This window comes from Arachis hypogaea, chromosome 19 (genome assembly GCF_003086295.3).
Source record: "Arachis hypogaea cultivar Tifrunner chromosome 19, arahy.Tifrunner.gnm2.J5K5, whole genome shotgun sequence".
NCBI classification, from domain to species: Eukaryota; Viridiplantae; Streptophyta; class Magnoliopsida; order Fabales; family Fabaceae; genus Arachis; species Arachis hypogaea.
In genome coordinates, this window is record NC_092054.1 from 149,164,543 (window position 1) to 149,192,466 (window position 27,924).

The following is a 27,924-nucleotide window of genomic DNA, read 5'->3' on the forward strand; positions in this document are numbered from 1 at the left end:
TTAAAATAATTCTTACCATTTGCAGATCAATGTTGGAGTACTGCTCAAGTTATTACTTATTATTATTTACACGCAGTTATGTGCCCTCCATTATAATTAATAAAAATAATAATAATAATAATAATGAATGGAACCTAAACTTTTGTTACTCGTTATTTTACATAATGAACCATTTCTGGGGACAGATGACAACAGCACACCAAAATGTTGACACGTAACCATTCCCCATTTGGTTGTTCCACGTTGACGTGGCACACCCATGGGGTCCACCCTCCTCACCTCCTCCATAAATACCCCCTTCTTCTTCCGTCTTCCTTCTTCCACTCACTAATTCATTCACTATCAACTAACAACACTTGTTTCTTTTTAGTTTCCATCTCTCCCTCAAAAACATACAATAACAATGTCTACAACAACACAAAGGGCAGCGTTTGGTGGCGTAGAAACTCCAAATGGAGACTCACCCAAACAACCCCCTCGAGAATCCCGTGACATCCCTCCTTTAATGTCCCCTTCTTACCCAATCACTCTCAAGGTATTATTATTACTAATACTAATTAATCACAATGTTTATTCATTTAATTAATTAACCACTAACAAGTCATAACTAGTCATAACATCGTTGACCCCATACTATTATGCTTTAACTATGTGTTCATGCAAATAATTAACGCAGTTCATGGACGTGGGGTACCGGATAAAGATAGAGAACAAGCAAGCTAAAGGAAGGTGCATTAAGAAACTTTTCGCAACTGATCGCGAGTCACCAACACCGTCCGATCCAACAAGATCAACGGTGCTGCAAGAAAGAACAATTCTAAACGGAGTAACAGGGATAGCGTACCCGGGAGAGATCCTAGCCATCCTTGGTCCATCAGGAAGCGGCAAATCAACGCTCCTAAACGCGCTTGCAGGGAGACTCCATGGTCACGGCCTCACCGGAACAATTCTCGCAAACTCATCCAAGCTCACCAAACCGATTCTCCGCCGAACCGGATTCGTTACGCAGGACGACGTGCTCTACCCGCACCTCACCGTCCGGGAAACCCTAGTCTTCTGCTCCATGCTCCGCCTCCCTCGTTCGCTGCCGCGTGAGGCGAAGATTGCGGCGGCGGAGTCGGCGATTGCGGAGCTTGGACTAGGCAAGTGCGAGGACACCATAATCGGGAACAGCTTCATCCGCGGTGTCTCCGGCGGGGAGAGGAAGCGCGTGAGCATTGCGCATGAGATGCTTGTGGATCCGAGCCTGCTGCTGCTGGACGAGCCGACGTCGGGGCTGGACTCCACGTCGGCGCACCGCCTCATTTCGGTGCTCGGTTCGCTAGCGAAGAAGGGGAAGACGGTGGTTACGTCGGTGCACCAACCGTCGAGCCGCGTGTTCCAGATGTTCGATAAGGTTCTCGTGCTCTCCGAAGGGAATTGCCTCTATTTCGGTAAAGGATGCGACGCCATGCGGTACTTTGAGTCCGTTGGTTTTGTGCCATCTTTTCCGATGAACCCCGCCGATTTCCTTCTCGATCTCGCTAACGGTACGTCAACTTTCTCTTCGTTTATTTTTATTTTTATTTTTTTCATTTTCTGTTATCACAACGGTAACTCAGCTTGATGTTATTCTGTTGTAACAAACTTTTGGTGGCAGTTAAGACTTAATTTCTATAATATTTATGATAAGTCATTTTTATCTTTTATAAATTCATTCTTAAAATAACTAAGGTGAAATTGAGAAAGTAATATTATATTATTCTTTTTGTCTACAAATGATGGTAGTTTTGACACAATGGAGGAAAAGAGTATGACAAGGATACAGTGATTACAAACTTTTTTGGCAGTTAAAGTAAAGTTTGCACTGTCAAAATTGCTATTTGTTGGTGATAAGTTGGTTAATTATTGATGTTAATTAAGTAAGATTAATTAGGTTAGGAAGGGAATATTTGACTAAATAGACTTGGTGTTTAGTTATGAAGAATTTTTTTTGTAGACGGGGGTAATGAAAAGAATGTGGATTTACCGAATTATTAGTGTTATGGTGTGTTGTAGATGTGACATTTTGATTGTGATTTTGTTGGGAGAATAGTATCTAAGAATATATATATATATATATAAGCATGGTGGATTGGTGGGTGAGTTTTTGGTTCAATGAATTAATAATGGGACGTCATTAATAAGGAGCATCAAGTTTAGGCAACATGCTGTGACAAACATCATGCTACTATTTTGTTGATACACTTTGCTGGCTACGAATTCAGCATCCCATATGATGAAACTAGGTTATTGTACTATTACTACTACACCCTTTGTCTGTTTAATTTAACTGTAGTTCATGAAGTCTTTCAGGGCAATGGGGTTGCCCTCACCTATATTGCCATAGTGGTGTGATGATGATTATTGTTGTGCGTAAAGAATTTTATTTATTTACATACTTTATAAATATATGTAGCGTATGAGTGAGAGGAGAGAAAGATAAAGGAAGCGTCTCAGCTTTGAGTGGAACAAATCGATTAGATACGTAATGGGTTTTGATTTTCTGTTGGCCTGGGAATGCTTTAATTAATTTTATTTAAACAAATCCCTTGATGCTTACCACGTGTCCTCTTTTTTCGGAAGTGTTTAATTTGTTATTGCCTCTATCATTTCCTTCTTTTCCTTGCTTCTTATATATCCAGTTGGTTTTTCTTTTTCTGGGGCCAACCACTGATGTGACTCTGACTCCTTTATACTCCTTGATTTTCCCCTTTCCCTTATTTTGTTTCTTCACAGTTCACACTGTTTCATCTTGGCCAAACCTAAAGCATAGAGCCACTGCCTCCTCAACCGAGGCATGTGTTTTTTCCCCTCTAATTCAAGCCCACAATTACCAAATAAATATTTTGGACTTAAGCTGGATTCTGGAAGTATCAATAAAATAGTTGATTGTACTAGAGCATTATTTAATATTTATACATATGTATAGTATTGGAGTTGATTTTAATTTTCATTCTTAGAGAATAATCCAAGACTAAGCTTGTTAATTATAAGACTATTTTTTGGGAGACACAGGGATTTTTTCGATCCCTGTCAGGTGAGGTTAGGTGCCAATGTCATATATATGTGGGGTCCGGAAATATTCCCAAAACTAGAAGGTAAATAATAGAGATACATATATCATACGAAGGAGGAGTTATTATATATAGAGACATGGACCCTTATATTAAAGAGCTATCAACCATATCCTTTTCAACAGGAATTGAACAACTTAATCTACTATCTTTTATTTTGCAAAGGATAACATAATAACATCAGAATCAATTACGCTTTTGTTGTGGTGTCTAAAATTGGCATTTCAATTAACTTGCTTTTGTTGTAGGATAAGTAATAACTTGTCTTTCGAGCATATACCAACCGAGAAAACACTTTAAAGTAACCTCTTGATGCTGATATTGGCATGTAACCTTTGTGACGTGTATATATATAAACCACTCTCTGTTTATTCTAACATATGGTATTATACTTATTTTATTACGAATATTCAGTTATGTATTTCTCCCACTTTTTAATTTAGTGTCAAATGTGTTTTAGATTTTACATTCTCTTCAAAAATAAAAAAGAAGTGGTGTTACATAGCAAAGTATGCTAGTTGTTATTACACTGAAAAGGATGCAAGAGTTTTAACAGAAACACACTATGAACAATTTACAACCTGATGTAATCAGATTAGAGTAATTATAATTGCAAATGTCCTCCATGTGGACCAAGGTTATTTATGGTCAAAAGAGAAGAACGTGACATATTTCATAAAGTTGGAAATGCTTAAGTAGTGGGCTGAGACTTAAGTTGTAGATAAGTGGTCTTTGTATTTAAGTTAGTGTTGGACCAATAGTATTGCTTCTTTTAGACTAGACTGGTGGCTGATGTCACCGAGCATAGTCTAGAATTAATTTAATCCGTGAAATAACTGCTAAGGTAAGTAGTGCTCTTTGACTAGGTATTTTAATCTTATATATAGGTGGCACTAGACGATTATGAAGGATATATGTGCCTCTCTAAACCTTTTTTCATTGATCCTTGGGGCCATGATTATAATGTGGATATTGAGGTGGAGGAGGTGATGACGACACTCATAGCGTGAGAAACCATCAATCTTGTAAAAGAGAGGAAGAAGGAAAAAAAAAAAAAAGAATTAGCAAAGAGGACACCCAGGGAAAAATAAAGTGGCACACTGAATCACTGTCTGCCCTTAAATTAAATGCTGATAAAATCATATATCATAGCATTTATACCTAATTTTAGTTAGCTGTATAAAAGAGGTTTATAGTAATGATGGGGTTGAGTCATAATCAACATATCTTATCTTTTCTAATAGAATTACAATAATATTAAGTATATATCTCTTTCCTTAGAGAGTCATATCCCTTACTAATAGAATATACATGTTATTATTCTGCTAAAAAACAATAATTATTTGGGTTTGTGGCACTGCATCTAAAGCCGTTTTCCTAGAAAAATAGTGTTTTTGATCAATACAAGCTAGAACATGGTCTTGGGGGTGTTCCTTATTCATCTTTACACATATGGGAAAAAGCTTGACCTTCACTTCTTTGACAATGATCTGGCCAATCGTGCATATGGTTCCCCTTTTCAGTTTTCTTATTCATTTTGTTTTCTTAATTTCTCTCCTTTTCCTCTCTACCTTTTTTAAGTATCTCTCTATTCTTAGGATCTGTTAAAGAGCTACACGTGTTGGGTCTGATTTACAAGATTAAAAACATTTTGTCCCACAAAAGTGAACTTTGATGGCTGAAAGGTTGAATAAAAATAAAATTGAATAGATTTATGTTGATCAAACATATGAAAGTGGGAGCTGGTGGCCCTATCAACAGTGCCAGCACCATATTAGTGGAGACTCACCATAACACTAGCACATAAGTCAGCTTTTACAAGTTCCACTATCCTACTTAACCATGTTTATGCCTCTTAATCTGACTCCTTTGGATTAATCAATTGCGTGTTTAATTAATTTAATTAAGCACATACTTTGATTTACTTTATGATCCTCTTTATCTTGTCCTATACTTTCTTCTGCTTCAGTATCTTTAAGTAAATAGATTTGATCATTTTTAAATGCTAGATTTTATAATACACGGTCCCATATGGCCATTGCCATGGCGAATGGCCATGATGCTACAGCCATAGTTTCCTATAGTTTATTCCAGAGTATATTATTGGTTTTCAGATAAGGTCTCTCATAGAAAATAAGTTTCTATCTGATCTCTCTTGTATATGGTTGATCTGATATGCTTTCTCTTTCTGTTGTGGTCCCTTATTCTTTTATCCAAAGATGAAATCTGAATTGGCTATACTTGCCAACTGAAAGCGAAATAAAGCATAACTAAGAATTATGAAGCCCTCTTGCTTTTCAGATATTATTATGGGATCTTTTGAAACACCTAGAAATTGTTGGATTACCAAGTTTATTTAGATATTAAATACAAGTACAATAACAAATTAACAATAACAATAAGAGGATGCACCTTTTATTAATGAAACTTGGCTTTGAATTCTGCAGGTGTTAGCCATGTTGATGGTGTAAGTGAAAGAGATAAGCCAAACATAAGGCAGAACCTAATTCATTCATACAACACAGCACTAGCTCCAAAGGTAAAAGCTTTATGCATGGACACTCCCAACATTGTTAATCCTACAAAGAACACACACCCAATGGGAAGAAGCAGATATAGTGACAGGGTTAGCTTCTTAGATTGGTTCAACCAATTCAGCACACTCTTCCAAAGAAGCCTCAAAGAGAGAAAGCATGAATCTTTCAACACTCTGAGAGTGTTCCAAGTCATTGCAGCTGCACTATTAGCAGGCCTAATGTGGTGGCACTCTGACTACAGAAATGTTCAGGACAGGCTTGGCCTACTCTTCTTCATTTCAATCTTCTGGGGTGTATTCCCATCCTTCAACTCTGTTTTCGCCTTCCCCCAAGAGCGCGCCATCTTCATGAAAGAAAGGGCCTCTGGAATGTACACATTGTCATCCTACTTCATGTCTCGAATCGTTGGCGATCTTCCAATGGAGCTTATCCTGCCCACAATTTTCCTCATTGTGACATATTGGATGGGAGGCCTAAAGCCTGATCTGGTGGCATTTCTATTGACATGGTTGGTCATCCTTGGATATGTCCTTGTCTCGCAGGGTCTTGGACTCGCCTTAGGCGCCGCGATAATGGATGCCAAACAAGCTTCAACTGTTGCAGCAGTGACAATGCTAGCATTTGTGCTAACAGGTGGATACTATGTCCATAAGGTTCCAGCATGTATGGCTTGGATCAAATACATATCCACAACTTTTTACTGTTATAGGCTTCTGACTAGGATTCAGTATGGTGATGGAAGGAAAATCTCATACATGTTGGGTTGCAATCATGGTGGTGGAGACAGGGCTAATTGCAAGTTTCTTGAAGAGGATGTGATGGGCCAAATTGGCACTGTGGGAAGCATTGGTGTCTTGTTTCTCATGTTTGTAGGGTACAGATTATTGGCCTACCTTGCATTGAGGCGCATCAAGATTTAGGAAGAAGAATCTACAATTATTGAAATTCTCTCATGAAGAATTGCATAGTGTTTTTCTCTCTTTCTTTTTTTTCCTAAGGAAAATTAAACTAAAACCTTTTTAATTAATTAATTAATTAATTAATTAATTAAAAGTTACAAAGATGATCATGTTTTGAAGAGAAAAGGATGGATCAATTGGTTGGATAGTAGTGCAATGCAACAGCCACAAAGTTTACATTAGGCTAGCTATTCACTAACTAGTTGATTCGAACAAGTGTAATTGAATTGATGAAAATGATGACATAATCTAAGCTGTAAAGTTAGAGAAATTAGCAAATCGAATTATTGATTGAGGCAAAGAAACAAGAGTCATTTGTATATTTTGGATTTCAAGTTGATCTCTTATGTTTCATTTGTGTACTAAGAATGAATATTCAAGGAAGAGGGAAAAAAAAGGAATTTCTTCCGTATGGAATTTTGTTTACGTGGATAAAAAAGCATTGCGGAAAGGGAGTTTAATCTCTCACGTTACAAACACTCTAAGATACTGTTAAAGTGCTACTCATATATAAAATCTATTCAATTTAACTAATCTAACTTGAATCTTGTCCTACTGTAAAACTTGAACAGAAAATCTTAGGAACAAGCCCCGAATCTCTTTAATCATGAATTTAGGCTCGCTAAGCCGACTTTCTCTCTTTCTTTTTTCTTTCTTTTTGGTCTACTCTAAATAGCATCTCAAAATTATAACTTTGACGCCAATTCTAGGATTTTGTTGACATTGCTTAATTCTAGTGACATTTTATAGTAGACTGTTGACATTGCTTAATTCGAGGGACCATCAATTCTATTTGTTTAAAGTTATTATTTGCTTTGTTAATGAGTTATAATTCAAATGTTATAGTTTTTTTATGCTCATCTAAGAAGTTACAAATTCGAGTCTCCTTATTTTTGATAAAAAAAAAAATTATTATTTGCTTTGATATTTTCTTCTTTTGGTTTTTAATTGTTTGCCGTGCATTTATAATCGATGTGAGGCATGTTGAATTTACTCTTTATTGATAAAGTATTGTGATTATAAAACTCTTTTGTTTATTTAGCAATTTTTTAAAATATTTTATATTTATGGGTTTTTCCAAAGCAATAAGTGTTTGGGGGTTGGGGTGAGTAGTTATTACTTATTACCCTTTAGTTTTTTGTTTTTTATTCATTATTTTGGCTTTTGATAATATACCATTGATGTCGTCCTAAAAAAGTTTGGTTATCACAACTTACAACTTGACGTGCTTTTCTTCATCAGATTTGCTACTTTACTACATCAGATTTAGTTACGAACTTGAATTTGGAGAAATTATTACTTTACTGATATTAGACTAAAAGTGATAGTTGACTTGAACATATCCAAAATGTAATACTATATTGTGTATATTTGTTGATCTGAAAATGAAATTAAAGATGAGATTGAAATATTTTTGTGGTGTGTTCTCTGCAATTTTCTTTTTCTAATTTTTGTGATTAGGTTTGATGCATTATTAGGTTTTCTTGAAATGCAAAGTGTGCTGTTAGCATTCATGAGTATCTGAATTTTGTTGCATTGCGTTGTTCGTCTATATCAATAAAGCGTAATTGAAAAATAATTATGTTAATTATTTATTTTTTTCACTATTTGTTTTACTTTGATTTGTATCTGCCTTTTGTAAATTTTAATTACTGTGAAAAATGAGAACAGTTGTATTTGTTTTGATTTAAAAATTTTATTTTTAAAATTTGAACTGTAGTTGACAGGAAGAATGGGCTGCACTCTAGATTATATACGATCACAGTAAAAGACAAAGACTGCAGTTCAATGTTTAATGTATGTGTTAGTAATATTCAAGGCATAAGTGCTCACGTTCAATTTGGATCAGGGGAATGTGGCATTAAAAAAATATTTGCATATTTTTTTTAAGGGATAAGTACTTTTTTCGTCCCCAAGGTCTGGGGTCGAAATCAAAATCGTCTCCGATCTTTTTTTTATTAAAATCATCCTCAACGTTCAAAAACGCTTTAAAATCATCATTTTCCGAATTTTTGGACCAAAATACCCTCATCATCATCATTCTCCTCTTCACCTTCTTCACCCCACCACCAACATTACCACCACAACCACCATCAACACCAACACCACCACCACCACCACCACCACCAACACCAACCAACATCAACACCAAGACCACCAAACAGCAACAACACCATACCACCACAACCACCATCAACAGCAACAACACCATGCCACTAAAACCACCATCAACACCAACACCACCACCACCACCACCAGCATCAAGCCCCTCACCGTAACCCCCCACCCCCCACCCCTCACCCCACTCCCTTAACCCCTCATCGCAAACCCCCACCCCCTCACCCCAATCTCCTTCCTCTTCTCACTCTTCCTTTCTTCACCACCATCACTACTGCCACCATAGCCATTCATTACTCATAACAAAATAAAACAAATTAACAGCAACATTTACAAAACAAAATAAATCAACAAAAAAATCAGAAGCAGAAGAACCATAACAATTTCAATAAACAATAACTCAATAATCATCAATTACAATTTCAGTTTTCAGATCCAAAAACAGCAAAACAACAGAAGCAGTCACAAATGACCACAAAAGTTCAAGCAGAAGTAGGCCAAAAGCAGAAGAAGAAGCAGCAAAACAAGCAGAAGCAGAAGTTCAAGCAGTCACAGAAGAAGAAGCAGGACAATCACAGAAGAAGAAGCAGCGCCGGCGAGATCCCCCTCCCGATGACCACACGGCGGCGGCAGCGGCGGCGAACCCTAAAAACGAATAAGTAGAGCGGCGGCGGTGGTTAAGAGAAAAATTGAAGTTGAAATTGGGGTTGGGGTTTTGAAGAGAGGGGCATGAGGAAGGGGATGGGAGTTACGGGAGTGGGGTGACGGGAGTGGGATGAGGGGCTGAGGGGTAAGGGAGGTACGGGAGTCGAGAGTCAGGAATCGGGTGTGGGGTGAGGGAGTGGGGATGAGTGAGGGAGTGGGGTGAGGGGGTGAGTTACGGAGGGAGAGGAGGGGAGGGGGGTTTAATAATATTTTTAATTTTAATTATTTTTATTAATAATGAAAGGTAATATGAAAAAAAATAAAATTATGAGTAAAGGACATTTTCGTCCCTGACCTTTTTTTTCGCAGACATTTTCGTCCTTAAGGAATGGAAAATACATTCAAGCCCCTGACCCCTGAAAAACGTGGACATTTATGTCCTTCCGTTGAATTCAGCCGTTTGCACTGGACGAAAAAAGATGAGGTGGCGCTGAGGTGGCCGTAACGGAGGCTAGGTGGCATGGAGTATTTCATAACAGGACATATAAGTCCCTAGAGACAAAAACGACGCCATTTTTGTAACCTGCCCCAATCCTGTTTCGAATTTTTCTGCCTTTTCTTCTTCCTTCGTCCTTTTTCCCTTTCATTCTTCTTCCTTGGCCCCTGCCTTCATCACCGCCGCACAGCGGCGCCTCCGTCAGTCACCATCAATGCCGGCGACCTCCTCCTTCCTCTCTTTTTGCGTCTTCTTCCCTTTTTCACTTCCTTACTCCCATTAGTCTCTCTCTCTTCTCACCCTCCTTCCACCCACCGTTCGTCCGCGACAACCTTCTCGGCGACCCACTGTTGCCGCGCCGCCGCCTCTCTACCAACGCACCACCATCGCTACTAGGGCCCAACCATCATTTCCTCTCTCTCTCATTACCACCCCTGTGCTTTGCAGATCTTCTTTCTCTGTGTTTAATTCACTCTGTTATTGTAATTAGTTAATTAATATTGTTTAGTTAGTTTTGTTTAGCTAATTTCAATTTAGTTAGATTAGTTAGTTACATTAGGTTGTTAGAGAATCTGACGTGGATAGTGGATTAGGTCTTGCTTGCTTAATGTTGTTGTCTGTGCAATCACTGTTTGTAGTTCATTATATTTAGTTTGTTCAATTGTTCTTGAATTGTTAGGATTAGGGTTGGTTAATAGAAATTGCTGAGACTGATGTTTTACATTGATGCTGTGTAAATTCTCATTGCCTGTTTTGGTTAATAATAAACTCTTATGTGCTCATTTTGCTGTCTGATGCCACATCTCTGTTTTAAAATGAGCTAATTCCTTTGATTCAATGATTCAATGATGCTCGTTTGCAAACTCCGCCTGATAGGCTTCAAAGCATAAAATTTGATGCCTTCGCATCCAGAGCAGAGCTTTTTAAGGCAGAATCGAAATATTGGAATGAGATAATAGGACAATATGTTGATACTTTAGGCTGGAAAGAGACGAGAATGAGAAATGTTATGGACATGCGAGCTGGATTTGGAGGGTAATTTTTCTATCGTTTTATTTTCTTTTTATAAATAGACATTTAGTTATTCCTAATTGCTCTAATATTTGATAGTTCCTAAATTTTATTTTCAATATATTTGAGTGCTTTCTCAGGTTTGCAGCAGCATTGATTAGTCAGAAATTTGACTGCTGGGTTATGAATGTTGTTCCTGTTAGTAGCACAAATGCCTTGCCAGTTATCTACGACTGTGGATTGATGGGAGTTATGCATGACTGGTATTTAACAAAACTTACTTAAGATATATTAAATACAATGTTCACCTTGTGGTACTGAGGTTTTCCAATTCCATGTACTGAAAGAGCCTCTATATCAATTCCCCCAAATTACTTTTGCGATCTTGTTAGTGTTTTGTAATATTCTGCAATTTTTATAATTTAGGTGTGAAGCATTTGACACCTACCCAAGAATCTATGATTTTCTGCATGCTGCCAACCTTCTTTCTGCAGAGCGCAAAAGGTACCTTTTTCTTTTCTTATCAAGTTTGTATCTTTCCTCCTGGCTTATAATCATTACACTATTTCTGTTAATAATGAGAAAAATGAGAATTGTGGTTTGAATATCCAATCCGATATTCATCTTTCGTAATAGTAGCTTAGGAAATAACTATTTTATGATCGCTCTGCTCGACTGCAAAGTCCAGTATTGATAATGTCTATGTGTTGGATTTCTCTCTTATCAGATGCAATGTGTCATCTATTATGCTTGAGATGGACCGAATACTAAGACCAGGAGGACGGGTATACATCCGCGATTCTATTGCCATCATGGATGAAATTCAAGACATTGCCAAGGCAATGGGGTGACAAGTCACATTGAGAGATACATCTGAGGGGCCTCATGCTAGTTATAGAGTATTGGTGTGTGACAAGCACCTGCTACATGCTTGAAACAAAATGGGAGGGTATGCATAAACATGAAATGGAACACATGTTTTGCTTTGATCCCACAAATAGCAGAAGTGAAGTCATACAACATGAAATCCTGTTTGTCATTTCAGAAATATAGGAAGATTTTAAGTGCCTAGTATCACTCACTTGTTACTTAAAGAGTTCAGAAAGTGATGAATGTTGGAAGCATTTTTTGGTTGATACTAGGCATGAGATGCGCGATCCCGAAAAGTTGGGTAAGTCAAGTGCATCATCTAACTTAGTTGTAACATTCAATTTATTTGTATATTACAAAGCTATTCCACATATATTCATTGTTGATTATTCCAAATAGAACAAATCATCTATGTACGATTTTGATACATTTTTCCCCATTGATTTATTAGTAGTTTCCAAATAAGGTATACATTTTCTTCTTGATTGAAGAAAAATCGTGCTCTAGGGTCAGCGTAGCAGAGAGAGAGATGAGGAAAAGTGAGAAGAGAGAGAGACTAATGGGAGTAAGGGAGTGAGAAAGGGAAGAAGACGCGGAAAGAGAGGAAGGAGGAGGTCGCCAGCGTTGATGGTGGCTGATGGAGGCGCCGCTGTGCGGCAGTGATGAAGGCAGGGGCTAAGGAAGAAGAATGGAAGGGAAAAAGGACGAAGGAAGAAGAAAAGGCAGAGAAATTCAAAACAGGATTGGGGGAGGTTACAAAAATGGCGTCGTTTTTGTCTCCAGGGACTTATATGTCCTGTTACGAAATGCTCCATGCCACCTGGCCTCCGTTACGGCCACCTCAGCGCCACCTCTGCCAGCTCATCCTTTTCCGTCCAGTGCAAACGGCTGAATTCAACGGAAGGACATAAATGTCTACGTTTTTCAGGGGTCAGGGGCTTGAATGTATTTTCCATTTCTTGAGGACGAAAATGTCCGCGAAAAAAATGGGCAGGGACGAAAATATCCCTTATTAAAGTAGAAAAGGACGATTTTATAACGTTTTGTAACGTTGATGATGATTTTAATAATAAAAAAAGGTTGGGAACGATTTTGATTTCGACCCCAGACCTTGGGGACGAAAAAAGTACTTATCTTTTTTTAACATTAGTTTTATTTATTGTTTAAAAAGATGTGAGATTTGGAGCAAATGATGAAATTGAAAGAATGAAGTAAGGTTGGATTAGAGAGTGAGGCCTCAGATTCATGTTCAATTGCCGATGTGCATTTGGATTAAACTTAAATCAAAGTTTAAAATAAATAAAAGTATTTTTGTCTTTCTGAGTTCTTTATTAATTTATGAGTTTACTTTTTTGTTGTTTTTGTTGGATTAGCAAGAAAGAAGTAAGACTTCTAATCAAATTTAAAAAAAAAAATAAGTTTATTTGTACTGTAGTTAATTATGTGTATTTGCTGCACCATTAGTTGAGAATGATACTATAATAATGATAATAATGGAAAATTAGGTATTTGTATATCTATGTGTGTGATTTTGATGTTTAATAATTTTGTGTCAGTTTTAAAATTAGAGTTAGTTTGGATTGACTTTTAAAAAAATATTTATTTTTTATTTTTTTTAAAAAAATTTTTAATAGACAAAAATTATTTCACATTTTAACATGCTTTTAAAAAAAAAAATTTCAAGTTTTTAATACGTTTTTTGCTTATACTTTTTTGAAAAACAAGGTATTATTAATTTTAAAAAAAAATAATTTATTTTTTTAAATAAAAATATTTTTTTAAAAAAATTTAAAATTAAATAAAAGTATTTTATTTCTTAAAAACATATTTTTTTAACTCAAAAAACCAATCTAAACCAACACTTAAGAGTTTAATATGCTTTTAGTCTCGATGCAAGTTTTAAGGATATTGGTAAATATACACTTAATTTAAGCTATCAATTTATTGTGACTACATTGTTATATTTAGTTTGAATTTAACTTTAAAGTCGTACTTAGTGTAATGTTTGTTGCCTTCATTTCGTGAATAATTTTTATTATTTATTATTTATAATGTAAAAGACGCCGAGGTTCTTACATAAGTAGTTAAGTGTTATATTTTTTTAAAGAAGTGTTAGGGGTCAGTAAAATTTGTTATGTTTAGTCATTAATTAATTATTATCAATATTTTTAATAGTGTGAAATGACATCTAATAATATAGAATGAATCATTTTTTTTATGGTTAAGTGCTGGCCAAATTTTAACAAAAATACTAGCCTTCTAAACTTTCACATTTTCTTATTTAAATACAACTCAAGTTAATTATTGTGTTTATAGTGTTGTCTTTTATGTAATAGAAGAAATAATTGAACAAATTAAAATATACAATGATTTGTGTTTAAACTCAAATCTTTTTAAGTTCTTTTTTTTTAAATCTAATTCATTTTGTATCAAATATTAAATATTGGTGTTTTATATATATATATGGATTGGTTATGACGGTTTTTGAAATAAGTCAAATAACATAAATATAGTGTGAAATATTAATTTTTATAATTTTTTTGTTATAAAGATTGGACATTTATAATTTTCAATCTCCTATAAATATATACAAAAAGTCATTCAGTGCATTTTATATTTTGATATATCTGTATGAAGTAAATTAACCTAAATAACGTATAGTAAAAAATTGACAATAAAATTGTCTCAAATTTTTAAGAAAGATTTTATTACTATTATGCGTTTAATTAATATATCTTTATGTATAAATATTAATATCTATCAAATTTGTAAATTTTGTATATGAAAGTTGTGAAGCATTTTAGGTAATTACTTTGTAAGAAAGGATAATTTAAATTTAAATAATAATATTTGTTAAAATATATTACTTTTTTTTAAAAAAATTATTAATTAAACATGTATTATCTAGCTTAACTTAGAAGTTACTAAAAAAAAATTACTTCAAATTAAAAGTGATAGAAAATATTTTTTTTCCTAAACTAATAATCTCATATTTGTCATCATCTAAACATAAATATAAATGTATTTATGAAAGAGTTATTCTCCACGTACAAATATTTTCCATACAAGTCATACAAGTTATATATATTCACGCATTTTTCACGTTTTTTTCTGTGCTTCTTTTTCTTTTTCTTCTTTTTCTTTCTCCGTGCCTCTTTTTTTTCTTCCCCTTCTTCTTCTTCTCCATGCCTCCTCCTCCTCTTCTTCTTTCTTTGTACCTCTTCTTCTTCTTTTTCGTAATTTTTCTCTCTCGTTATCGTCGTCATTAACGCCACCTCTTCCTCCTTCTTTTTTCATTAAAATTTCTTCTCCTCTTTTTGTTTTCTCTTTCTCCTTCATCATCGGTTATGTCGTTTGTTGAAAATAATAAATAATTCAGGGTTAGATTATCAATTGAACCAGAACAAAATTGATTATTGTTTTGAATGCAAGACTAAGGTGTGGTTCAATTTAGAAGAAAAAATATAGTATTAGAGGAAAGATTTTTCTGCAGCAAATTTGGGTGTAGTACGAAGATATTTGGGTGTAACACGAAGATATTTGGGTGTATTTTAAGAATTTTTGGGTGTATTTTTATTCTGATGATAAGTTCTGCATAATTCAAAATTCTTTCTCTTCCTCCTTCTCATCTTCTACTGTTTCTTCTTTTTTTGTTATTATTATCATCATCACCATCTTCTTCTTCTTTTTTTTCTTATTCATCTTTTTTTTTATATTACCTTATCAACTTTCTTCTTGTTTTACTCTTTTTAACAAGAATAAAAACAAAAAATCAAACAAAGAAGAAGAAGAAACACATAATGCTGCAAAATTATTTGAAAGAGGATGAACTTACATTCATTTAACTAAAAGAAAGAAAGAAATAAGAAAAAAAGAAGAAGAAAAAAACGTAGCATTAGAAAAAATATTTTTCTGTATTTGCAGCAAATTTGGGTGTAAAACGAAGATATTTGGGTGTAATATGAAGATATTTGGGTGTATTTTAAGAATTTTTGAGTGTATTTTTATTTTGATAAGTTTTGCATATAATTCAAAACTCTTCCTCTTCTTCCTTCTCATCTTCTACTGTTTCTTCTTTTTTTTTTATCATCATCACAATCTTTTTCTTCTTTTTTTTTCTTATTCATCTTTTCTTTTTTATTTTACCTTCTCAAGTTTCTTCTTGTTTTACTCTCTTAACAAGAATAAAAACAAAAAAATCAAAAAAAAAGAAGAAAAAACACATAATGCTGCAAAATTACTTGAAAGAGGATGAACTTACATTCATTTAACTAAAAGAAAGAAAGAAATAAGGAAAAAAAGAAGAAGGAAAAAAACGCTGCATTAGAGAAAATATTTTTTTGTATTTGCAGCAAATTTTGGTGTAAAACGAAGATATTTGGGTGTAATACAAAGATATTTGGGTGTATTTTAAGAATTTTTGGGTGTATTTTTATTCTGATAAGTCCTGCATAATTCAAAATTCTTCCTCTTCCTCCTCTTCATCTTCTATTGCCTCTTCATCTTCTACTGCTTCTTCTTCCTCATATTCTTATTTCGTTTTTTTATAATTCTTCTTGGGAGAAAAAAATCAAACAAAGAAAAAAACATAATATTGCAAAATCAATAGAAAGAGGAGGAGGAAAAAAATGCAACAACAACAACGGTAATAAAAAAAATGATAAAGATGAAACACGCGAAGAAAAAAGAGGAGAAACGCAAAGAAAAAGGAGAAGAAGAAAGAAGAGGAGGAGGAGAAGGAGGGACGTGAAGAAGAAGAAGAAGTGTCTTTTGTAACGGTGAGTCAGAGCGCGCTTTGGAAATGGTTGAGTGACGCCTCACACTCCATTGAGTGAATATAGTTTTTGTTAGATTTGATCCAACTTATAAGATTTGTAAGCCAAAAAAATTTGTATGTATAACATAACTCTTTATGAAATATTCATAAATATTATTCACACGCAGTAAAAAGCTAAGATATGTCTGATTGTTGTTATAAAAAAAAAGTATAACTACATTATTTTATTAATAAATTAGAATACTTTTTTTAATTAGATGCAATTTAAATTTGTAATAATTAAAAAATATTTTTTTAATTTTTAAATTATCAATAGTTGACACTTTTACATAATAGTGTATTAATATATAAAAAAAATAATTTTAATAGTTAATTTTAATTATACGTAATAGTAATTTTATTTAATTATTTTTTTTATATATTTAGTTAAAATATATTTTTAAAATTATTAAAATAAAAAATTTAAAAAATATGTAAATTAATATTAACTAAAATATTAAAAATATAATTATGTCAAATTTTATATATTGACCTTTTTAATCAGATTGAACATTGATATAACAAAAAGAAATTAATTAATTAATTTATTCATATACTAAATAAATTAATTTTTTTTATAAATATGTATTAATCTTTTTGTAAGTAAATAATTTATAAATACACTAAAGTTGATTATGTTGACGCGGGCTCTACACTGGTATATTAATAATAGATCAGAACAATTGTTATTAAGCGCAAATAGGAATATAACATTTAAACGGCAGGGAATTGGTGTCGTTTGCTAAAACGGGTATTAGAAATTCAGGTCACAATGAAACCTACACAACACGACATGTATAGTATAATTAGGGTTTAAGGTCTCCTCCACCGCACGCTGCGAGCGAGCAAGCAATTAATCGCACTCATTGAGAGAGAGAATCAAGAAGCAAGAAAAGATCAATGGCGTCAAGGGGTGTGTCTCTGAAGGCAAAGGGAAAGAGCTCGAAGGGATCGAAGGGATCGGAGAATCGTTTCTTAAGCCAGAGCGTGAAGGAGTGGTCGACATGGGCGATGAGGAAGGCCAAGGTTATTACCCACTACGGATTCATCCCTCTCGTCATCATCATCGGTATGAACTCCGAACCAAAACCCCAGCTCTCTCAGCTTCTCAGCCCTGTTTGATTCTTCATCTCAGCGAATTGAATCGAATCGACCAGGCCTTCCTCTTCTTTTTCTTTTAGTTGATTCTTAATTTTTCTTATGTAACTTTCTGAATTAAGTGGATCAGATTATGTAGCTTTTTTTATTTAGGATATTTTCGGAGACGCATTAGAAGAGCTATTTATTATTATGTTTGCTATAATAGTATTCACATGTTGGTATGCTTGCAATTGTTCGGTGTTTATATTTTCTTTCCAAGTCACTTGATGTGGTTGTTCTTTGAGTTAAGGCTTAGTATTTGTGTGTGTGAGAATATGTGATAATGTTGAATGCAATAGGAGTTCTTAGAGTACCCTCATCTTTGTTCCTCTTAAAGATTTTAGGATCACCAGTTTGATCTTCCAAAGATTATTACACTTGGAACTAATCTGAAGCTTGTGTGGTGATCAAGAATTATCATATCAAAGTTTATTTAGGATATTGGATTTTGCAATTATGTCTAAATCCTTATATCTGATAAGTGTTTGTTGGAGTAGAACCTATTTCAAGGTTATTTAAAAGGATTTCTAGAACATCAATTTGATATTTGATTATCCAAAGATTATTATCACATTACGCATTTTGCAAGTTGTGTGGAAAATTTCTAGGTTGATTAATGTCTGGAGTTCTGTGATAAAAGGGGAAGGAAAAAGTGATCAGAGTTGAATCAGTGTAGTGTCATTTTTGTCCTCGAGGTGTAAGGATTGAGCTTCGAGTCTATCTGAAGGTATATGGTTTGTATGGCATAGTTGTATGATTATGTCTCTGATTTGTATTACTGTATGCATCTTCTTTTGTAAAATGGTTTTAATTGTATGTCTGCTGCTTAGTTTTGAAAGACCATATTCGATTGATTGGACGAGCATTAACAATTGTAGCTGAAAGAATCGTGATATGATTGAGCTAATGCAGCAGCATTATGCAGATGCAGTACAGTGATGATGAAATGAGTATGAAGAATTTACTGAATGATTATCAATTGATGAATAGAGAGTGAGAGAGAATTAACCTACTCTAACAAATTCTATTTCCAACAGAATAACAGAATTTCTATTTATTAGCTAACTTCCCTTTCAAGTTACTTTAAGTTTGAACTTGCATCTATTAAAGGGGTCAATGGAAAGGACTTTGGCAAAAATATTTGCTATTTGATCAACCGAATCAATATGAACAACATTCAAAGTCTTTGGGTTCGCTCTAATAAAAATAGCACTCATGTTGTAACAATATAGAGTTGGAATTGATGGCAATTGAACATGTAACTCCTGTAGCAGATTTTGAATCCATATTAGTTGGGAATCTGCCTCGGCCAAGCTTCTATATTCCGCTTCTGTGCTATTTCAACTCACAGATGCTTGCTTGCTTGCGGCTAGATCAAGTCACCAAGTTAGCTTCAAGATACACAACAAAGCCACAGGTGGATCTTTGATTGTCCAAGTCTGAACCCCCAATCAGAGTCTGAGAAAGCAAAAAGAGTTCAATCAATGCTAGAATGAAATATCAGTCTTTGATCCAATGTACTAGCCAAGTATCTCTATATACGTTTTAACACATTTCCAGTGAAATGTTAGAAGTTGTTGCATATATTGACATACTTTATTAACAGAAAACAGAAAATGAAATCTCTGGGCGAGTTAAAGTAGCATATTGGAGGGAACCAACTATAGATCTATATAGGGTGGGATTGTCAAAGAAATCGTTGCCATGTTTAGATAGTTTAACACTAGTTTTGGACTTTATTTTTGGACACAAGTATAACTTGTATGTGAGGGTTCAACCCCATAGCAAAGTTGAACAGGTTTTGGACTTTTGGTTCTGTTTTGTTTTGGGTGCTTAAGGAGACCCTTCTACAATCATCATCGACAATGCGTCTTAGTCCTGGTACCACTTTTTTTTTTTTCCATATTTTTGGGCATGTACAATTCCCGAACTAGATTGATAGATAATGAGCCAAATATTTTCAATTTGATCCTATCACAAATTAAACAGTTATATAATTGTGTCTTACCAAAAAGAAATAAAAGTACACAATTGTGAAAAAATAGTGGCCCTTTTATAGTTTTTTAAAGTACTTTTACTTTTAAAAATGGGCTTAAAACCAAACAATCAAGTGGACTTCCAAGTCAATCTTTCATACAAATCTGGGCCTCTCTCAGAATTTGAAAACATTTGATAGGGTGGCTTCATACTCGAGGCCTTGAGGAAAAAAACAAATAAGAAAAAGAAGAAAGTTCTAAAATTAAAATCACCCATCACCAAAAAAAATAAAATAAAATAAAATAAAATCACATAATGTGATAAGCTTGGTATTTAGTAAAACTCGAGGCCATTCCACCAATATAGAAATCGTTAAAATGATAAGTATCTAAATCTGTTAATTATATATATATAATTTGAATAGAAAATATTTGATAACTAAAATAAATTAGTAAAAAAATAGTCAGAATTTATTTTATTTAATATTAATTATTGTAATAATTAATGAATGTTAAATTAAATAAGTTTTGGAAGGTTTTTTTTTTCTTAACCTAGCATTACCGAATTTGAATATTGAAAAATGTAAAAACGGAATACAAAATGTTGGAGTTGGCTCAATTGATTCACATTGGGTGAGGCAACGTTGGTTTACTTGTTTGGACATGATGATATTTGAATTTGATAAACCAAACCCTTATTTAATAAGCTAATGAGTAACTTTACATTGACACATAAAATCTCCTTGTTCTTTCCCTGGCAATTTTAATTTGAGTTCCTCTAATCTTTGTACACTTAAAGAATGAAATACAAAGGCATTAAATTCCTCAACTCCTTTCATTAAGTTTTTAAATCGGTTGCTCCAGTTCCCATCCCTAAGCCTCTTTATTGAGCCTATTTAGTATTTAGCCGTATATTATATGATTTTAATTTTCATATTTTATTAGTATAAAAATTTTTACATAAATAATTAATCATATATTATCAAATTAATAAAAATAATTAATTCTAAGCCACTATTTAAAAATAATTATACTGTGTATATACAAAATATTATTTATTAAATTAGTCATTTATATAAAATATATACTAAATTAAATAACACATATTTTTATACATAAATATATAATAACTGAATTTTTGAATACATATAGTATTTTTAGTTTGAAAATTTATCTAAATACATAAATCAATTAGATAACTGTGTAAAATTTTTTATTTATTATGAGTGCATCAAAATTAAATTTATATTATTATTATTATTATTATTATAGAAAGCGTGGGGTATTGTACTTGAAGAAATATGGGGTAGTGTACTTCAAACTCATATGGAGTTTTGGGTCCATTTGGATAAAAAGAGATAAATAAAAATTTGGAAAAATCGTGAGCTTTTGAAGTCTTTTTGGAATTTAATGTTATAAGATTCTCTCTTTCTGGCAGAATCATATCATGTTTCTTCAATGGGATTATCTATTTTTTAAGTAAAATTTCAAAGGCAAGTCATCAAACAATAAAAAAAGAGAGGCAAAACTCAATAATTTGTGACAATGGTTGAAGATTTTGGAGTTAGCACGTGCCTCTCTAATCCATTGTCCGCATCCTAATTGTAATTGATAATAATCTTTGGTTCATTAAAATTGAATTTGTTGGGTCATTACTTCTACCAAATTCTATTTTCCTTAGGATGTGGCTCCAAATCACACTCTCTTTTATCAATAAATTTAAGGCATACTCCATTAAGGAAACATTTATAGGACATGTTTACAATGGTTGGATTGTTTATTGCTTATCACTAGATCAAAATTTTATATATTTCTTCATCAAAATATTTTCCTTCTTATTTAATCTATTTATAAAGTGTGACTGTTCATTTTCATTTTGAATTTTATCTTTAACTGTTTAAATCTTTAAAAATTATATTCTTAATTCAATCAAATTCCGAAATAAAATACTAACTTCCAATTTCTTGAATATACTTACACATGAAAATAATATTTTAAAAAGCAAAGTATTAAACTACTCGTTTATAACTAAAAGTTTTTATAACTGTTACTAAAAATAAATCAGTTATTATTTACAAAAAATACATGTTAAAATATAAGAAAATAAATTGAGAATAAATTAAATAATTTTGAGACAAGAGTGACCGACCAAAGCCAAACATGTGTTTAAAGTTAGTAGACTTAATTCTCTGGTTCATATTTCACTTCACATTCCAAAACTGTAACTTTGTGCAATCAATAAATACTTAGAAAAGGAAAGGTTATTAGAAGATAGATAGATAGATAGATAGTATAATAGTAATAATGTACTATAACTTCAAATCCCGAAAATGCCCCCCAAACTGTTGTGAAGCTGAAAAAATTAACTAAAGCAAACACAAAATTGATGAGGCTTGAAATATTCAAGGCTATTCAATAGTAATAATAATCAATAATAATATCCAGCATTTATGGTTAGACGTGTATTTCTCGATGGAATTAATTATATAGGCTATAGTTCCAAAACTTCCTCGATCACCTTCATCTCATAAAGCCAATTTGATTAAAACCTTTATCTGCTTAGTGTCGAGGGTATTATTATTATCGGTTATGATGAGGTGATAAAAAAAAAAACCAAATATTTATTAATTCTATTAATAATTAATAAATATTAAATAAGATAAATTTTAATTTTTTTTATTTTTTAGTTTTTTGTCATTCAACATTTTCGTATTATTGTTAGGAGGTGCAATTCCTTATGCCTTGTTTGGCCAGCGACCATTCATGTGATTGCTTCTTAACCACTCCTTAGAGCAACCCCTCCCAATTTATATATACACATATATGATACACTTTCATTTCCCATTTTGTCCCCCTACTCTTCGTTCATGAATGCAATGGGGTCATTTATTCTTACTCAATAATAATATCTTAAATCCTCCCCCCCCCCCCCCCTCCTTTTCACCTCCCTTTATTGCCCCAATCAAACTATATTAAATCATAATAATAATAATCCAAGACCTAGTTGGTGGATTTTTATAGCATAACGAATAGTCTTACAAATATTTGTAAGTCTTTATTAAGAAATAAAAAAAAAAAAGATATTTCATGTTTTCATAAGAGGAATGCTAAGTGGCAGCAATTGATCATCAATAGTATTTTTAATGATGTGAGATTACATTTAATAGTGAGAGATCACTCACTTTTGTTTTGATAGTTAAGTGCTGGTCAAAAAACACAAAATTTGCTGGTCCATAAACTTTTCCTTTTTCATAATTCAATTAAAGAGTCAATTTTTTTCAGCTAATTAACTAACATTTTTTAATTTTAAAATTTTAAACTCTAAAATCTTGAATTCTTCAAAAATATAAATTAAAAAATTAATTTACAATAAAAATCACTAGTATTTACTAATTAATTGTCTCTTTGTTATTTATAAAAAGAACTGAAACACATAATTTTTTTGTACTTGAGATAGATAATTACATCTTTATTTCTATTTACACAATGAAATAAGTTTCTATATTTATTACCTAAAAATTTCGTATTCAAGAACTTAATCAAAGAATATATGTATCTACATAATAATAACAAGAATAATAATAATAAATAATATAAATATAAAAAGTAAGAAAGAAGGAGTTGCATGTTGTCCTTCTCCTAAATGGTTATTATATAATTAAAATGTGGAAATAGACCTAAACTCTATATACAAATAAAACCTTAAAATTAAGAATCCACAAACAAGAAGAAGCTCATCAACAATGGCAGCTAATAGTTTTCAGCAACAGAAGCAGAACCATGGCAACAAGGTTGTTCCAAAACAACAATGTTCATCTAGAAGAACACCTTCATTCTCCTCATCATCTTCATCCTCCGTTGAATCTTCATCATTCTACTACTTCCATGACGACCACAACAAGATTCTCCTCAGCCCTGCTTCTCCTCTTAGATTCTCCGGCGGCGTTCCGTTCTCCTGGGAGCATCTCCCCGGCATCCCGAAGAAGCAGAGTTCAAAGAGAATCCCCTCATCACCTTCGTCAATGAAGCTTCTTCCATTGATGCCACCGCCAACCAAGCACGGTAGCCATGACCAAGAAGCTTCTAGAATTCGAAAGAAGAACTCCAGCTTCCAGAAAGATCCATTCTTAGCAGCACTTGTAGAGTGTTCCAAAGAAGATCAAGATCAAGAAACAAGAGGAAGAAACAGGAATCTGTGGAGTGGACCCAAGGTTTCAAGGAGTATCAGTGATCGTTTCGGATTCACAGACATTTATGGTTCTTGTAAGAGAACTTGTGCTGTTTCTGAATCCATTGTTTACCTTCCAAGCTCTTCATCTTCTTCGTCTTCTTCTTCAAGCCGCCGCAGAACCCTCTGATTCTGCATTCCCTTCTTAATAATTCTCTTCATCATTGTAAGAAAAAATTAAACTTTATTTCATCTTTGTTACTACTAATTAATTAGTTTCTTATTACAATGTGGTATGTCTTTGGAAAACTAAGTTATTGTAATAATTTGTTAATACAAAATTATAAGTATAGGAACCAGTGTATGCTTGGCATCTTCTCTTCAGAGATCTACACAGATTTCATTATGCTCAATTTTTTTATTTCTGTTAATTCTAATTAGGGTAATTCGACAAATATTTAAAAGTATTTTTAATTCTTAAAGTAAGTAAATTTAGGGAGATTAAAGTGATGGTTGTATTTGATGTGATGATATAGTGAGTGAAATTTACATGATCCCATGTGGGAGAGAGGAAGAAGAAAAAGAAATGCAGAGGACCACAGAAGTCATATAATTGATTTTGACTTTTCTAGTTTCAATGTATAATAATATTAACAACATGTTATGATCTGTATTTGCAAGTGAATGTGATTCCCCTAAGATTATGAATTATATATAGAGTATAAGTATAGTGATGTGCATATTTGTGTCCATGCTGATGCTGATGCCCATGACAAGTTGTTGAGCTACCCTGCTCTCTCTTTCAACCCCACAAACTTCAAAAATTATTACAAATATTAATAATTTAGTATGTCATTGTATTGCATACATCCCCTTCACAAAATAAAATCATATTAATAATAAACAAATAAATAAGACAGAGTATATACCAATTACCAAACAAATTAAAACTTCCAGTCTTCAACAATGAGACTTTCAATTAGACACTATTTCATTTTCTTGGATTACTAATCACATTGAAATCATATCATTCAAATACCAGTATTCTTAAAATACCTGAAATTTTTCACATATTTTATTTGTTGATGAAATGGCATTAAAACTTAGCATAAAATCAAAACACAATAGACTCATCAGACAATATGAACCTATTTTTATGCTTCCAGAAAACATTAGTTCTGATATCACTGTCCTGAGTGAAACTTCAAGTTTCTGGTCCTACAGCGTGGGCTATAATAAATATTTATTTTTTATTTTTTATTTTATTTTGAGGTGCTTAAAAGTTGGAGTAACTTTACAACATTTGACCTTAGAAATTATATTGTAAGATATGGATATGATGAGCTTTTACTTTTACACCTTTATGTTATGCTGAAAATCTGAATTAGAGAATAAAGGATTCACTTATATAAGTTTGTCTCAAACATATTATGATCCACATGCTGTGCCTGCTGCTGCATTTAGTGACATTTCCATTTAGTACATGATATGATACACCTCACTCAGTGAATTTGTAACTGATTTTCTATTTGGATGATTATATTTGGTACCTCTAAAGTACTTTTAATACCTAAATTGCACATGTGGCTCCCATGTGTATATATAAATATAAACATATCATTGTGTAAAATTCAGATATTAAGTTTTTGAAAAAAAAAATTATGATTTTTTCTGTTGCTAATAAGTATTTTAAACTCTCATTATTTTTGTTTGTTCTTTTCCAATAAAAAAGAAATATTAGCATACAATAAGATGATTAATTTTTTATATCAAGGTAGTAATTTTTAAATAAATATTTTTTATTTTAGTTATTTTTTGTGTGGTGTTGTTGTTCCCCATCATTTAGTCTTCAATACTATATATATAAAGCATTCTAATAGTTAACATATAAAACATTGGAAATCAATAGGAGTTAACTAATCTGGAAATTAAAAAAAATTAAAATTATTATGTCTTTATTAAATAATAATAATAATAATAATAATAATAATAATAATAAGGACATTAGATCGTATAAATTTTAATACTATATTATTAAAATTAAAATTGAGCGGACATAATTTAATCTCAAAAACTAGTTCATGAACATCTATAAATTATCTAAAAATTTTATTTACGTGAGATTTGTGCTAATGAGCTATAACTCAAATGGCATAATTTGTCTATATTCACCTAGAGGTCGCGAAATTTAAATTTTATTTATATTTTTAGGGAAAAAAAGGTTTTTAATTAAAAGGGAATTAACTAACCAAAAACATGATATTTTAGGGGACTACAAATATCATTAAGCTCTAAACGTATATTTTAGTTGGGTTAATAAGTCACTATTAATTAATTACTGGTCATTAAAAAAGTTTAGTGAGCTAATTATAGTATTCTTTTGGTGACTAGTGGGTCAATTATAGTATAAGTCAACTAAGTCAAAAAAAAATTTTAATTTTAAAATTTAAAAAATTATAGTAAAAATTATTTTTTATTTTATTTTGTAACAAATAAGTTTTTCAATTAGTTGACTAAGTTGGCTTTATTTCTAGTTAGTTTCTTACTGCAACCGTTAGTTAAATTATTCACACCCTAAAAAACGGTTCAATTATATTATAGATGAAATTTATTATTATGATGTATATTATGTTTCACATAGAATAAATATCTTGGGCTGCCATTTGTTGTCAATAGATCAAAAAGAGTCATCACTTTTAACATGGTTAAGAAGAAGGTACAAAAAAAATTTAAAGTTGGAAGCGTAACTTATTATCTGCTGGAAAAGATTAGTTTTATTAAAGGTAATTGGGGAGGCCATCTCGATTTACACTCTCTCCTACTTCAAATTATCAAACAGTCTAATCTCCGATACCCACTCCTTACTGACTCAGTTTTGGTGGGGTCAAAAAGAAAATGAAAGGCGATTGGTCTGGATCAGTTAGGACACTGTGATTCACTTAAGAAAAGAAGGAGGTCTTGGTTTTAAAGACCTTAAGGCTCAAAACCTTGCTCTGTTAGACAAACAGTATTGGAGAATAGCAACACATTTTAATTCTCTATTGGCCAAAATTTACAAAGGTAAATATTTTAGAAACGGAAATATTCTAAATGCAGAACCTGGAACACTCCCTTCTTAAGGATGTATAAGTGTTTTGCAAAATAGAAATGTGGTGGAGAAGGGACTTACCTGGAGAATAGGTAACGGTATAAACATTCGTACGTTTGATGACTCATGGCTGCTTCCTCCATATCCATTCATTGTGCCAATAAATGTTCAACACTCGGCTATTGTTGCTCCCAGAGTAAAAGACCTAATTATTAAAGAAAGAATTTGGAATCAGCCGTTAATTACAGAGATCTTTTCAAGTGATATTTCAACTAGAATTCTATCTTTGAAAATTAAAGGTAGAGATGACACACTCCAATGGGCATTGAACAAACAAAAGAAGTATGATACAATATCAGACTATAGATTGGCGTACCTATTCTTACACCCTCCGCTTGAACTCTGTCCAACTCATATGCAGCAAAAAGCCCCCTGGATCAACCTTTGGAAGATGAAATTCCCTCACAAAATCAAACTGTTTATTTGGAAGTGCCTCCATGGTTGGCTTTCGGTTCTAACTCAGATTCACCAGAGATTTCCTGCAACATCGGCACTGTGTCCCCGTTACCAAGAAGAGGACGAAACAATCCCTCACTGTCTTATGCAATGTCCAGTTATAAGAGATGCTTGGTCAAATAGTTCTCTGAGTTTATGCCTCCCCACCCATCCAATTACTGAATTTTGGTCTTAGTGAAACACCACGACAGAGCAGATTTGTTTAATGGGTGGTGACAATCGGAACCAACAACTGCTTGCTATTCTATGTTGGAACTGTTGGAAAGTTAGGAATCTCTTTGTCTTTGAAGGAACCAACACTGCCCCAACTTCTATTCTCAATACTTCTAGTATACTCTTTCGAGAGATTCAAGCCTCTATATAGCTTCTTATTGAATTAGTTTATAAGTCCTATTCTCTGAAAAGAAGTCTACTTTCACTTTTTACAATTTTTTTCTATTTTTTACTATTAGATTTCTTTTTAAATATAATTTATTTGGAAAATTCCAT

At 32.7% G+C, this 27,924-nt stretch overlaps 3 protein-coding genes across 3 annotated transcripts; all 3 read left to right on the top strand.

The window, feature by feature from the left end:
* The first annotated feature begins 302 nt into the window (after positions 1-302).
* Positions 303-6,911, top strand: LOC112776634 (ABC transporter G family member 25). Its single transcript, XM_025820849.3, has 3 exons — positions 303-535; positions 677-1,529; positions 5,543-6,911. The coding sequence occupies exons 1-3, from the start codon at positions 404-406 to the stop codon at positions 6,550-6,552; spliced, it is 1,995 nt and encodes a 664-aa protein (XP_025676634.1). The 5' UTR covers positions 303-403; the 3' UTR covers positions 6,553-6,911.
* Positions 6,912-10,847: 3,936 nt separating this feature from the next.
* Positions 10,848-12,094, top strand: LOC112779381 (probable methyltransferase PMT11). Its single transcript, XM_025823620.3, has 4 exons — positions 10,848-10,885; positions 11,002-11,124; positions 11,288-11,365; positions 11,589-12,094. The coding sequence occupies exons 1-4, from the start codon at positions 10,848-10,850 to the stop codon at positions 11,710-11,712; spliced, it is 363 nt and encodes a 120-aa protein (XP_025679405.1). The 3' UTR covers positions 11,713-12,094.
* An 11,041-nt stretch (positions 12,095-23,135) lies between these two features.
* Positions 23,136-24,221, top strand: LOC112779832 (uncharacterized). Its single transcript, XM_025824181.3, has one exon. The coding sequence runs from the start codon at positions 23,407-23,409 to the stop codon at positions 24,019-24,021; it is 615 nt and encodes a 204-aa protein (XP_025679966.1). The 5' UTR covers positions 23,136-23,406; the 3' UTR covers positions 24,022-24,221.
* Positions 24,222-27,924: the final 3,703 nt, after the last annotated feature.

Bases quoted from the DNA above. Each gene is read 5' to 3' on its own strand.
- LOC112776634 (XM_025820849.3), top strand. From the start codon at position 404: ATGTCTACAACAACACAAAGGGCAGCGTTTGGTGGCGTAGAAACTCCA. The intron at 536-676 runs GTATTATTATTA...TAATTAACGCAG, and splicing joins CTTACCCAATCACTCTCAAG to TTCATGGACGTGGGGTACCG. The intron at 1,530-5,542 runs GTACGTCAACTT...TGAATTCTGCAG, and splicing joins CCTTCTCGATCTCGCTAACG to GTGTTAGCCATGTTGATGGT.
- LOC112779381 (XM_025823620.3), top strand. From the start codon at position 10,848: ATGAGAAATGTTATGGACATGCGAGCTGGATTTGGAGG. The intron at 10,886-11,001 runs GTAATTTTTCTA...GTGCTTTCTCAG, and splicing joins ATGCGAGCTGGATTTGGAGG to GTTTGCAGCAGCATTGATTA. The intron at 11,125-11,287 runs GTATTTAACAAA...TTTATAATTTAG, and splicing joins ATGGGAGTTATGCATGACTG to GTGTGAAGCATTTGACACCT.
- LOC112779832 (XM_025824181.3), top strand. From the start codon at position 23,407: ATGGCAGCTAATAGTTTTCAGCAACAGAAGCAGAACCATGGCAACAAG.